The sequence below is a fragment of the Sprattus sprattus genome, assembly GCF_963457725.1.
Source record: "Sprattus sprattus genome assembly, chromosome: 2".
NCBI lineage: Eukaryota > Metazoa > Chordata > Actinopteri > Clupeiformes > Clupeidae > Sprattus > Sprattus sprattus.
In genome coordinates this window covers 29,668,883-29,683,882 of record NC_137921.1, presented here as the reverse complement: position 1 = coordinate 29,683,882, position 15,000 = coordinate 29,668,883, and the positions used below count along the sequence as shown (strand labels likewise).

The 15,000-nt window shown below is 45.2% G+C and overlaps 1 protein-coding gene across 2 annotated transcripts in view; it reads left to right on the top strand.

Annotated features, from left to right (window-relative positions):
* The first annotated feature begins 5,418 nt into the window (after positions 1-5,418).
* Positions 5,419-15,000, top strand: part of pbx1b (pre-B-cell leukemia homeobox 1b) — a 68,149-nt gene continuing 58,567 nt past the window's right edge. For both annotated transcript variants that reach the window (XM_080832257.1, XM_080832255.1), the window contains exons 1-2: positions 5,419-6,051; positions 7,452-7,525. In XM_080832257.1, coding sequence (XP_080688383.1) covers positions 5,864-6,051; positions 7,452-7,525 — 262 coding nt within the window. In that variant the 5' untranslated portion in view covers positions 5,419-5,863. The remainder of the gene's footprint in view (positions 6,052-7,451; positions 7,526-15,000) is intronic.

Here is a 15,000-nt window from a genome sequence, read left to right as displayed (position 1 = left end):
TCTACACCTCTATTCAACCCCATGAACAAACATCTACCCCCTTGTTCGCTGGTCCAGTTGGCTTGGACCGGCGTGGTCGTCTCACGGCTCCCGTCTCCCTGCCGCCTGGTCCCGCTGAAGATAGCGGCTTGTTTGGCCGCGGGCTGGGTCGAGTTGGGTCCTCATGAGGGCGGCCCGTGATCCAGGCCCGTGACAGAGCCTGAGCGATGGGTGTCGGCGCTGTTCTGGGGCCCTCGCCCAAACACACTGCTCCCCTTTGTCTGGGTGATGTATCGATCTATTCAGGCCTCCCCGTCCCCTATGGGCCACGCTGGTTGTGCGGCCCATGCACACACACACACACACACACACACACACACACACACACACACACACACAGAACCCTCCGAGGCACTCCACACTACCAGGCAACGCTCCCCACAGGAACACAGTGTGACTTCTTGTCATAGGTTTGCTCGGAAATGTGATGAATTGCAACCCATCAGAAAGACAAAAATACCCACCCCATTCAACTTTTTTTTTCTCTCTCTCTCTGTAACATTGTCCATTCCCATGGTTCCAAGAAAACCCTCAAACACAGAGGGAATTAATGTAACACCAGTCACTTCAGAGGGTTCACCCAAACCATATTCTTCATGGTTGTAAAAGGAATTGGCAACATTTCTTAACAGATAACAGCTTTCACTTTCAGCGATGTTCAGGAAGAGGATGTTTTTTTTCTCTCTGCACACTCATGAGGCGTCCATGTGTGTGAGGTCGGTGTACACACACACACACACTTTCATCAGGGTCTCCATAGTTTTTGTCTATCTCAGAAGAGCTTTTGCCTTTGTAGCATCAGTCATCACCCCTTGACCAGAGCTGTGAGGAAGCAGGAGTCAGCCTGCCTGTGATTGACTAGTTATGACACCCCATCTCACCCCCAACCAGCAATAAGCGTGTGGCTGACAGTGTGGTGTGTACACACACACACAAAAATGCAAACACACACACAAACATGCAGACACACACGCACACTCACACACACACTCACACACACACACACACGCTCACACACACACACACACATGCACAAACACACACACAAACACACACACACACACACACATCCTCACTCACACACATTTAGTTGTATTTAGGTAGAAAATGGTCCCTCAGCACAAATACAGTGAGTTGGTTAGAGCATGGTTCTACAGATGTCAACATCAGGGTACCATTTCCTGGTTGAGCCTTTAAATGAATGCATGTGTTCACTGCATAGTAATTCCCACCAGATAAAAATGTCTGCTCAATGAAAAGAGGCCAATGATTGATGAAATGTTCCCTTTATGACTTGTATATTGATTTCAACCAGTGTCTTGTATTGATGGTATGGAGATGGGTGGAGTTTAGCAAGCAAAATATTAATACACATACCTTCAGATTATTCAAAGCCTATCAGGGGAATATTGTCTCTTCTGCAAAATGAAGCAGTTTTATTATCAACTTCCATATGGCCAATAAGATGGGTAAATGGCTAAATAAGAATGTGATGAGGATTTGCTGCAACCTTCTGAAGCTCTTCTTTTATCGGGAGGATGATGTCATGCCCGCTCATTGGAAGTCTATAAGAGCTGCGATGACCTGAAGGTTAAAGAGACACTATGCTGACATTTCATGAAAGCAAGACAGAGAGATAAAGATGGAGGAGGGGGGGGGGGGGGGGGGGGGGCTGTTCGGGAGTAAAATAAATGTGTTGTCTCTTGTCATCCTGAACACCATGAACCGAAGGTAAGGTAAAAAAAAAAAAAAAACAGAACAAACTATATTCAAAAACAAACCCTTCTGGAGTTGCGGGTTCAATGGCATAGGCGTTCCTCGAAGAGGCCTGGGGGGTGGGGTAGCAGGAAGAAAGCCCAGCTTCATCTGCATAGTTTCTCTGTCACATGAAATGACCCCAGGCGCAGGGGATGGAGCGCTCGCCTCAGCACCACAGAGAGTCAACTGATCCACCACTGGCTACTGCACTGTCAATTCAAATCTGCTCACAACATCCTCGGCACTTCAGAAAGCACACACACACACACACATGCACAGACACACACACCATAGACTCACACACACACACACACACATTATACACCAACACAAAGAAAATCACACCATACACCCACAGTCGAAGACACACACAAACACAAACAGGCACACACCCCATACACACACACGCACAGAAACCCACACCTTGTGCAGTTGTGTGTGTGTGTGTGTGGGGGTGTACATCGGAATGTGAGTGGGTGTAGATGTGTGTGTGTGTGTGTGTGTGTGTGTGTGTGTGTGCTTGCACATCTGTGTGCATGTGTGCTTGCAGGTTTCTGAGCAGGCGCCAGAGTGGTGTTTTAAGTGATTACAGTTAAGCTCTTTCTCAGATGAAAAAGGTGATATATGGTTTTACATTAATTCATGGCTTTATTGATATGCAGCAATAGTACTTTTCAGTTCTGTCTCTCGCAGTAAGTCAGCGGCTGTCAGTGCAGTGTTCTGCTGTTGCTGTGTTATCAAAAACAGACTTAATCACCGAAAAAGGCTCCTTGCGACCGGAGCAGAATACATATGACACTACACGCAGAGAACAGAATGGACTGTAAAAAATTAAGGCTTCCTAAATTATACAATTTAGTATTATAATTATAAATATTATTTCCACATAACATTTTTAAACTTCTCAACGGTATAAAAAGAACACAGAATAAAAGTCTCCTTAAATAACTTTAAGAAACTTCAGTTGCAGCAAAGTGAAGCCTGTGGGGGTGGAACTCCTCTCTGATTGCAGCTTTAATATTCAAATCTGTTTTCTATATGGAGGTAGTGGTGGGGGGGGGGGGGGGGGGGGGGTGGATTGGCATTGGGCTCTCTCTCCACCTATGTGTTGTATTTGACAGAGTAGGTAGAAAAGGCCATCGTTACTTTTAATAACTAGGACAATATCTCATGGAATTGCATTAGAGTGGCTTTTCCATGCTGAATCAAATACTACGCCTTGAAATCCATATGGGAGAAACATAGCATAGAACTGTATCACAGTTTGAAACAAAAAATTACGGATATTTTCTCAATGTCATTTTTTTATGTTTATTCTTCCGTTTACTTCTGTATAATTATTGGATGATTATGATGACAAAAAACATGATCCATAAAGCGTCTAACATGTTCTTAATTAATATAATCCAGGGGGGCAGTTCCATTAGTAGTATTGATTGCTGCTTGTAAACCATGATATTGTGCACGGAGAACTTTGATACACCATTAAAATACAAACAAACAAACAAGCCAATGAACACACAACCAACCAAAACACAGGACAAACTAAGCCTGAACCCCAACAAACCGTCTGCCTTACCCCACAAACCCCTCATTGTTTAAGCAAATGTGTGAAGTGCAGAGGTTGAGGTTATTTAGATTTTCCTGAGCGGCTTGGCCCACAACAGAAGCGGGCAGATGTTTGGGTAATGGTGGGTTGTCTGGTGCAGCACAGACCCCCTCAGGTATTCTCATTACTGGTGCGCTTAGCAGATGGCTGGGCCCACTCTCCTCGCTCCTCGCCGTTTTACATCATACATATTCCGCTCGCCATTTGCATAGGTGCTGCTTTTTCACCCAGGCAAAAGAGAAAAGAAAAGTCGAGGCAGAAGACCCCAGCCCTGGGACATGAGCTCTGGCTCACCTGAGACCAGGGGAGCGTGTGCGTCTGCAGTCACTTCCTCTTCCCCTCAAAGTCGCCACGCAAAACAGCTGTATTCCAGCACACCACCGCCTCGTCTCGTCTGTATTCCAGTACGCCACCGCCTCGTCTGTGACTCTGCTTCTCATGCGCCTCTGTCAAGTCTGTAATCTCTTGTGTTAATGCATGTTTGGCAGTCCATTTCATTTAGGGATAGTGACGAACGCAAATCATGACAAAGGCACCTGACTGACATGTTTGTTGTTCGATATCACAAGCTGTGCTTTAGTAGTCTTCACTTAAAATAAACACTGTCTTAAAATAACTGTTATTTAAACTATTTATTTTCACACTGCAACGTTGGCACTGAATATCAAAGGAGATTCTTTTCCACTGACTTTCAGCTCTGTGATGGAAACAAAACTCCCTGCAGTTTTCGAGCCTGGCCCCTGTGAAGAGAGAGAGAGAGAGAGAGAGAGAGAGAAGGAAAGAGAGAGAGAGAGAGAGAGAGAGAGGGTTGGAGATGCTTGTGAATCTCCCTGAATAGTTCCTCTCTCTTCTCTTTTTCCAAGCGCCAGGCAGCAGCAGATAGCAAAACATTTTAAGAAATAACCCACCCTCAAATAACACCAGAGGGACTGATTGCCCACTGTTTAATTCTGCACTAAAGGATTTGGAAAAAAGGGGGGTTTGTGGAGTCTGACGTTCCTCCATCGTAGCCTCCTCCACCCCACTCACTCAGTACCCCCCCCCACCCCCCCCCCCCCACCCCGACACACACACCACACCCCGACACACACACACACACACACACTCTCCCCCGTCAGCTCCTGGGTGGCTCCCCATGGCAGGAGCAGCAGCGGAGTGGAGGCCTCCTCGGGGCCTGAAGGGCACTTTTCAGCCTGGCCAGACACACACACACAGACCCTGCTGCTTGACTGCCCACCATGGGTCACCGGCTTACATTAGGAGCACCCAGCAAAACCCAGTCAAGCGCGGCCCCCTAACATACCTGAAAAAAAAAACCAACAGCTCCACACACACTCACTCACACACAACACTGTACACCAAAATACAACAATACACTGCACAGGACTCCGTCTGGAATGCAAAGATGAATAGGCTATGAACTGCTCCGGCACTTTGCACATTTGATATATCATGAAGACAGTTTGAAATGTGAAGTTGAAGTTGATTTAAATTGGGGAGTGAATTTGTGTCATTATAAAGGACCCTGTCACTGAGAGGTGGTGGAATCCACTGTCGTTAATCGTATTAAATGCTTAATCGTTGTAATAATTTTAACAAACTAATGAGAAAGTCGATTGTTTTGATTAGCAGCTCCAGCACCATAGGATAAGTCTTTTTCTTGGCAACGGTCCGGAACATTAAATGGAGTTCTGTGGAGAAAATGGAGGTCTCGCTTGTGTCAGAGGAGTAGACAGGAGCAGCCCTCTTGTTCTCAACCACAATTACTTACTTCGAGATCTGCTCCAATCCATCACCTGAGATGCCACTCCGAAGTGTCTAAGTGCTTACAACACGATACATCGGATACAGTATTAAAGCTGGTTCCTGCGTCCCACCTTCCCTGTGCCATGATTGACGTTTCATGTGAAGCACTTCAAGGAGGAGCTAAATGGTCTCTATTTCCAATCATGTCGGGTGGGTGGAGTTTGTGCTTCATAGTCTCGCTATGCGCTGCCAGTGCTCGACGTAACAAAAGCAAAGGGATGAAACAAGTCGAAATAACCTATATCTAAGGTCTGAAACCCTCTTCCCTCCGACGCAGCACTGTCTATTGGGTGGAACGGTTGCACACCGGGAACCTGTCACCGTTATAACGCGGGAGAAAGCACGCGCCGAATTTACAGTTTCAGCTCTGCTCCCCGCTCTTCCACGCATAGACACAGTGGGTCAAGGCAGTATTTCAGATCAGGTTTCACATTTAGCTCGAGACCAGCTGGGAGAGAGCACGGCAGAGGGTTTGCCTTTTCCCTATAACGTCTCTTGCAACGGCAAAAAACATAAGAGGAGCCAGCAAGGGAAGGATCGGTGTGGACTCAGCATAGCATCGAAGGAATTTCCGTGCGTATTCTTGTAGTTTACAGGAGAGTCGCGCGAACGAACGAAGCGGCGTTGAGATACAACATTAATTCGAACGACATGGACGAGCAGACCCGGTTGATGCACTCTCACGCGGGAGTCGGGATGACAGGGCACCCCGGCCTGTCTCAACACATGCAGGAGGGCACCGGAGGGGCCGACGGTGACGGAAGAAAACAAGACATTGGAGACATTTTACAGCAAATTATGACCATCACAGATCAAAGTCTGGACGAAGCACAGGCCAGGTGAGATGTCTTGAGATGTGTCCCGCATGTTCTAACACAATTATGTTGGACACTACATTTTAACTGGGAGCCTTGATGGTGACATTTTTGAACACACTCTTTGATTAGACCAGCAGCATCCCGAGCTTCCCCGAAAGCTGTCTAAGGAATATAATTACGCGTGCTAAGCGCGAGAGAATGTACAAGAAAAACAACAGCAAAGAGTAAAAAATACAAAGCAGATCGTAGTTTATAGCAGTGACATTCACTCTCGGCCGTCACTGTTTTCATGTAAACTTTGTCATGTCAAGTGAGAACAATTTGAATAACAGATTGATAACTTGTGACTTTGACATTCAGTATTATTGGCTATTTGTTAAAGAGACATTATTCTTAAGGACTGCATTTGAAGATGTCACCTGGTTCTGTCATGACCACGCATGATGCTGATCTGTCTTCTGTATTGGTGAAATAAGTGGTCACAAATTGTCAGGTAACTGCATTTCTTTTGTTAAATGGTCACAACATGATGTCAGAATCACTAGAGAGACGGATTTGCAATAATTATAGGCAGATGTGACAGCTATAGTCTATTACATAGACTAGCCTACTTGTCCCCGTCCATTTTCGGTAGACTTAAACATGATGGAATCTAGATTCATTTTGTTTTAACACCAAAGCTCAGGAAGTATTTCATTATTATTATGTTGGCACGCTTGAATAATATATCAGTGTGTCGGACATAATAAGTCATTGTCTAAAGCTTGGCCAAAACAATAACCACTCTCTTTCGATTTAACAGCTAAAATACTAAATAAACATTTAAACTCTAAATAACCCGATATCAGGCTACTTTATTGTCAATTTGGTCGTGTAAAATTCCGTACAACGTGTAAAAAGCATTGTCGAACTTTTGTGTTTTAAAATATACAAATTTACAAATAAAACCACATTGTAGTCTGAATGTAACTTCATGAATAACCTGTAAAATACAGACTAAAGACAATCCAAAATTCATAAACAATAAAAATGGCAACAATAACTGTATTAATAATTAAATAACATACAAACATACATAGAGAGGACTTTCACTTTTTTTTTTTCAAACAATGAATAATTTTACGAGATTGTAAAAGTTTATGAAATATTTAAATGTACAAGCAATAAAAGGGTCAAACGGCAGAGAAAGTTTTAGGCTGATGTTGGGCAACTCGGTGAAGTTTGCTGTTGAAAAAAATTCCCTTCGACGTAGAGATATTTATATTTAAGAACATAATACATATGCATTATATATGTTTTTTGTTAGTCGTAGGCTTCATGTCAGACATCTATGTAGGCCCAAAATGCTGTCGTATCTCTGTCGATCTACGGTTCACTGCAGTAGAGAAAGAGATGTTCAATAGACTTTTATTTTATTTTAGGAAACACGCATTGAACTGTCACCGAATGAAGCCAGCACTCTTCAACGTCTTGTGCGAAATAAAGGAGAAAACAGGTAAAAGTTATTTCCCTTTTTTATGTCATGTGCGTATAAATGTAATTTCTTTGTCATCCTAATAGATACATAATTTTGCTGTCACCTTTCTCGCTACCGTACATTGTTGAAATTAAGCAATGCTTTTAACAAGCACTGTGGATAGCCCATACTCATCCATTTTCAGTGGCTGTATTTTGGTAAACCAAACTGTCTCGTTTTCAGTGATCCCATATGTAAAGGTTAAACCTTTCGTTAACATACTGTCTTAAGTTGCTGGAGGCTTAATTTAAATACTTTAAGCTGCCATGCAATTTTTTGATGAAAATCTGTGAAAGTTGGTTGTCAAAATGTAAAGATGGTCTACACACACACACACACACACACTCTGTGTTCACCTTTATAAGGGTCATAGAGTATATGCTCTGAAGTGAGTTACTGAACTATGTTTTGTTAGTTCAGCCCATGGAATTACCATCTCAGTTGTAGTTCTCAGTGGCCATTTGGAGGTGTGAATAGCTCTTTGTGGCTGTCAGGAATTGCAGAAAAATAAGTGTTTTTTTTCCAGCTGAGTAGCTTCACTTTTCCGTCATGAACCATTAGGCATCTTCATCAGCTAAGCTGTCCCTCCTTCTCGTTAATGCACTTCTGCCCGTGACTTTTAATTTGGTTCCAATCCCTGCTGGAGGAAAGCACAGTATTTTTTATAGGAGGTCCTGATCAATTGCGGATGCTGTGAAATGCAGGCAGTAAGGTTTTAGGTATTGCAGGAAAGTGATGGAAGGCTTTGAGCTAAGTTACCAGTTGCAGCGTAATGTTTTCCTGTGTATGGGTGTGTGTGTGTGTGTGTGTGTGTGTGTGTGTGTCTCTGTCAAAGCCAGAGTGTGTATCTCATTTACTTCACTTGTGTCTCCCCTCTTGTGGTGTGAGAGCGTGTGTCACTGGAATAATTGCACCAAGAGCTGACATTACGCGGCTGACATTAAGTCACCTCCGCACCTAGCACCCCAGCCCCCCCAGCTCCCCCCCCCCCCCCCCCCCCCCCCCCTTTACCGCTTGACATTTTTGAAATCGACAGTGCTAGAAGAAGACGGTGGTGGTAGTGGTGCAAAGGGCAGCGACTCCTGTAGTATTTTTCTGCCTTCGTGTTCACCTTTCAGGCCCCGGCGGCCGGCAGTGTCGGGCAGAGAAAACTGCACTGGATTCGCAGACCGGCAGTATTGAGATGCTATCGCTCCCCTTTGCTTTCGGCACGGCAGCAGACGTTTCACAGTGTGTCTCACAGGCATTAGTGCATGAAATAAAAGGGGGGATAGATGGTGGATAAAGAGAGATATCTTTTTCATTATCTCACGAGTGAGGAAGGGAGCGAAGACTGAGTGACTGAGGCAGGGAGGGAGTGAGTGAGTGTGGTGCAGCTCGAGCCGAAGCTGGAGTGGAGAGGAGGTGATGCCATGGGTGGCCTGGACCCCACTGTTTATTTTTCTCTCCTTGTGCGCTACACTGCCCTTGCATGATGTTTTCATTGAAGTCCAAACCCCCACCTCAGCCCATCACCCCCCCCCCCCACACTCTTCGCCAGACCCACAGCCCTGTGGAGATTGCCCTGAATCAGGCTCTGTCTTCAAGAGAGCAGGGGGCCTTTTCAGGCCTGTTGGCGCATACTTTTGCTCTCTCTCGCTTTCCCTTTCTCTCTCTCTCTCTCTCTCTCTCCTCTCTCCTTTTTTTGTCCTGTTGTCTAGCCTGGCTGTTTTAGAGGTGGGAGTAACAGTTCTGCATGGTGTGTTACTCCCTGGCAGTTCCTAGGGTTCATTGAGAGTTCGAGTCCACATGAAGCACACTGTGACACCGACCTCTTCCTGGCTGTTGGCCCCTTTTCTCTTCCCTCCCCTTTGAAAGAGCCCACAGAAACCTACAAGCTTTCGGGGGCTTATTGTGTGTGTGTGTGTGTGTGTGTGTGTGTGTGTGTGTGTGTGTGTGTGTGTGTGTGTGTGTGTATATTATATTATATCTGTACTCCTCTGTAGAAAACATGGGCTGGATGAAGGTGCTCTCCCTGAACAAGCGGGCGAGGGCCTAGTATCCTGGGCTTTTCGCTGCTGCGCTTGGTTTTGGCTTTTGTTTGTTTTGTCATCACCGTGGTGAGCTGTGTCTGTTTGGTTTGGCCGCTATCAGTGAAGCTGGATGAAAAAGTCTTCTGGGGAATCCCTGACCCCACCCCCCCCCCCCCTCCACCCCCCCCCCCCCCCCCCCCAAACCAACCAACACACAAAAACACACACACACACACACACACACACACACACACACACACACACACACACACACACACACACACACACTTCACCCCCCCCCCGTCCTCTCCCTCTCCTCATCTCACCACCGTCAACACTCAGTTCTTTAACAGGGTTTTGTTTTAATAGGGAGGCTATGTGCCTTCTGTTGTTTGGGTTCTCAGGCCTGTCATCAGCACAGGGCTCCAAGCGAGTCTGAGCCTATCAAGTCCCCATTTAGGAGCAGTGATTCATGGCCAAGAGAGAAGTGATTGGCCCCATGAATTTTTTTTTATAAAATAACATAAAAAAATTATCATACTAACAATATATTTAAAATACTTGCCCGACTACGTAAAGTTTTTAGTTGGATACTCATAAAATGTTCTCCAATTGGTCGGGCACTGTAAATTCCTGTCTGTGAATGGAGCATTTTTTGAAAAATGACAAATGTAACAATGTATATCCATGCACATATTTTCTCCGCAGTCTTTTATGTCTTCGTTTCAATCATAAAACTTCCTGTCTAGGCCTGTTGCCAAGCGCAGTATACATTAGAGATGGGGGCTGGTGATCTTGCCTGTCACTTAATGGGCTCTGCACTTCTTACACGTCCCCCACCCCCCCACACACACACACCCTCCCAACACACCGCCTCTCCTCCTCAATGTGTGCTTGGTCCATCTCCCCACTATCCTGGTACTGAATAGCCCCAACCAACCTGGCAGGAGAGAAAGAGAGGGAGAGAGAGAGAGAGAGAGAGAGAGAGAGAAAGAGAGAAAGAGAGAGAGAGAGAGAGAAAGAGAGAGAGAGAGAGAGAGGAGTAGGTGTGTGTGTTCTCACGGTGGTTCTGATCGGTGTCGGGGCTAGTCTGGGGCATGTCGGTGCTGCTGAGATGGACTGGCGCTCCACTCGGCATGGCTCGACTCGACTCGGCTCGGCTCTGCTCTGCTCTGCTCTGTGCCTGACGTTGCCAGATGTAACATAAATATGACACGGTGCGCGGCGTGATGGCGCTCTGGAATCTGTCTCGTTTTAAGACTCTGAATATGTATGACTGCTCCAGACGCATTAGCAAGGCTATTTGGGTCCCGTTTTGACAGCACGCGCTTCTCTCTGGGGGATCCCTGTGTAGTTGCCGACATTTTGTGCTGTCGAGAGAATTTCTCCTTCTCGTTTTTTTTGTTTTTTGTTAAAAGAGTTTTGAATGTGAGGTTTCATACTGTTTAAATGCAAATGAATAAAGTTGTTTAAAATTGTTTGGTAAAATTCTATCAATTCCATATGTAGCTAATGTTGGCTTTTAATGGCAAAACACCGCCTGTGTATGACTTTTTTTCATATTTAATAATTTGATAAAATGTCAGTTTTATCAAATTAAAAAAAAATGAGTCCAGAAAGGTTAATTTTCTTTCAGTTCTTGATTTCGGCAAAACACATAAGCATTCTTACTTGATTCAGTTGATACGTTTTTTTTTTCTTTAAAAAGCCTTTGTGGAAATAAACACAAACAACTCACTTCCTCATATTTATTTATTAATTTATTGGCGTTTGAAAAAAATGAGGCGAAAGCATAAAAAACATTGCAATGTCTTTACCTTTCCACTGCATAGATTCCTGTAATTAATTATTGACGGAGTGTGTTGGAGTTCCTCTCATTGTCACAATCAAAAGTCAGCTGTGCTTTGTGCTGCTGGCTGCTCCTGATGCAGTGCTGCTGAGGAGATGTTAATGATGAGCGCTTATGACTTGAAACGCTGTTAATGTCACTGTTATTTAGAAGAGCTGGGACGATGTGGACATTTTCAGCAATATTTCTCCCCTTTGTGGATGCCAATGTTTTATTAAACGGAATACATTAAAATGGCAGCACTGTCAGCACCCTCGCCACCCCAAGCCCTTATTTTTGATCAATTATTAAACTGTTTGGAAAAGCAGGTGCCAGTGATTAGTCTAAAGCAACCTATTTGCTAAATGTTGTGCTTGCCGTGTCAAAGCCACAAAATACTTTCCGTAAGAAATTGAGGAAGTGGACAAACAATCGGAGGCTTTGCTGTTCTTTTATCACCGATAAACCAGTCAATTTTGAATAGGCTTTGATAAATGGCTGGCCAGCTCTCCTTGGATGCCGGTGGGTCCGTTGCTGTTGCTATCGATTTTTATCTGTATCGCTCCGCGGCGTTTCTGTGTGTGGGGTTGTCATGACGATGCTGTGGCAGCGAGAAGGGTCCCCTCCTGTGACAATCTTTATTTGTCATCTCCCTCCCCTCCCCCCCCCCCCCTCGCAGTCCCCAGGGTGGATGACAGCACCTGCAGGATGGAGCGTGGGCGCTGGCAGGGCCCGACCTTTGACCTGGGCCTGTGTGCTTATTCTGGGCTGTATAGAGATCTATAAACAAACACAATGGTGTGATGGCTTACACACACACACACACATACACTCTCCAGAGAAGAGGAACCCAGTTCTGACTGCTCTCCTGAGCAGACTCTTCGCTCTATGTGTGTGTGTGTGTGTGTGTGTGTGTGTGTGTGTGTGTGTGTGTGTTCTCTCCCCTCTCCCCCTTCACTGCTTGGTTTCATTCCTAACATATTTTGCCTCTCATCCCACAGACAGGAATGCTACTTTGCCAAAGCGTTCTTGCTCTTTCTCTTCTTGTGTCACAGAGAAATATAGTCGGGGAGTTCAAGAGTGTGTGTGTGTGTGTGTGTGTAGGTTGTTGCTCGCTCTGTTTAAGACTGACATTTTTATGATGCCCAGTGTACTGCTAACTTGAGGTTTAAAATTGCACTTTGATATTGATACTACCCCCCTTCTCACAATGAATGTTCTGTTTGATGAGTGCTGGATTAGTAACTTTCGGCACACTTTAATATTTAATAGCGGACTAGTAGGATGTGGACACACATAGTCATCACGGCCACATCTCCAGCCACTAAATCCAGCCACCTGTGTTAAACACACTCTGGGTCACTGTGTGAGAGGCTGGTGAGAAGAGCAGTAGATCAAGCCCGATGATAGCCCAGGACTAAACATCGCAGCCAGCCGCATACCAAGCGACACAGCTGCCTTATGTGAGACGTGTGACTAAAGGCCACAAGCGAGGTCGACTCGTAAAGTCAGACAGGGAAAACAATGCCGGCATGTTGTCAGTGACTCTACAGTCCCTGGAACACCCACGCCCTAGTCATGTTGTTAGATGTACTGCCATGCCGCCGCTATTCCAAAAATACTCTCAAACAATGCCATCCTACTGTATCAGTACTGGGTCACGATGACTTAGAACTGTGCTAGCTAGCAATTCTTCTTTTTTTTTCTTGGGAAACATTATTTATTCAAAGCACAAAAAGTGACATAACCCTGTCTGTACATGAAAGGCGAGATGCCAAATAGCAGATTCCTCTGTTTGGTTCCCCCTTGCGTCAGAGAATTGGGGCATACCAGTCTCAAAGGAGCTTGAACGCTTGGATCTCCAAGCACTTAAGAATGGTGTCACGGCATCCAATTGCCTAATGTAACCGCCAGTTCTGTGACACCACCTTGAACCTTGGCTTTGAAAAAAAAAAAAAAAAAAGGAAAATACTTGCCGTACGAAAGGGGAGTACAAGGGGATTTACAGCCTCGCTAAGTTGCAGTTGTCATATTAAAGACTTTTCTAATTTTCTAATGGTTCTCGCAGCATGGAGCCTGTGTAGAATCTGTTTGTAATTAACCACTGATGACCGTTTGTAGAGTTCCTGTCGCATGTTTTTCATTCACTGACAGCCACTTAAACAGAGCTTTATCTCCCTCAAACCCAAACAGTAAAATCTTTTATATCTGTAAAAAATGTATAATACAGAGAAGAAGAAAAAAGTTGTTGAGTTTTGAACTTTGAGGCGGAGGGGCGGGGGGACGGGGGGGTTCTGGTTTCTGGCTCTCCTCTAAACAAATGTCTGGCCAGATGATATTGAAAAGGAGCTGATTTGGTCATTGTAAACATCTCACAACCGTTATAAATCTAAATCTTATAAACCAATGTCAAATCCCAACAATCCTTCAGCGAAACACTCGCTAAATGCTCTGCACAGACATGTCGCTTTATTTTGACTTTTTTTTTCCCTTCTCTGCAGCCGACCTCAACAAAAGGCCAGTTTTCTGGAGGCATGTGTTTGAATAGTGTATGGTTTCAGGCCTGGGGGGGACGTCCCATTTATAAAAATGACTAGCGGAGTGATGTAATGTTATTTTTTGAAGGGTGAAAATGGGGTGAGAGGAGAGTGGCTGAGTAAGATTTGACGCGGGTGAAATGAGGCAGGGATCAGATTACAGAGGGGGGCCTTCGCCCCGCCGCTGTCACCGCGGCGACAGGTCCGCTCGTGGCAGTCTGTCGGGATGCCTCGGCACCTCCGCCTTTATTTGATTATTTACTTTATGGCCTCGGATGGCAGTAGCCACGGTGTCTAGGGTTGTATACTCGCATGCTCTTTAAAATAATGCCCCCCCCCCCCCCCCCTCCTCACTTTCCTCTCAACTTTGATGGCCAGCCAATGCCTAAGGCTCATTGTAATATCAAGGTGTATATTCTGCATTTATACATGTAAATATTATCTCTACCCGGAGGTTATTCGAACATATGGTTGGTTCCAAGCTGAGGTAAAGAGAAGAATTTATTTTTCTTTTGTTTTGTGGGTGCCTTGACGTGACATGTATTTGGAGCCTCTTCGAGGGTTTCTCCATGCTGTTGGTGTTCGGCGGGAAAGGTCCAGCGTTAGCCTCTGCTGGCTCGGCCCCTCGTGACAAACATGCTGTCCCTGTCTGCCTGTGGCTTGGCAGCACATGCTAACATGCTAACATGCTTTTGTCTCCTCTTTATCTCCCCTGTTCCTTGCTGATACAGCACTCCTTCAAGGAGACAATGGAGAGAAAGAGTGAGAGAGAGAGAGAGAGAGAGAGAGAGAAATGAGAGAGAGACAAAAATGAGAGAGAGAGCCAAATAGAGCCAGAGAGAGAGAGCGCGAGAAAAGGAGGGGGAGATGTAGGAAAGCAAAGCCAGGCACCCCTGCTGATTCACAATCTCACTGCTTGATTGTTCCTCTGTATGGAGGCTCCAGAGCCTGATTCTGTGTGCAGTACAATAGCTTAAAAGAGCACTGTGAAAAAAAACGGGGGAGAGAGAGGAAAAAAAAAGAAAACAGTTGTCATTTTCTGAGGAACTTTTTCTCAGATTTTGCACTTTTTTTTCA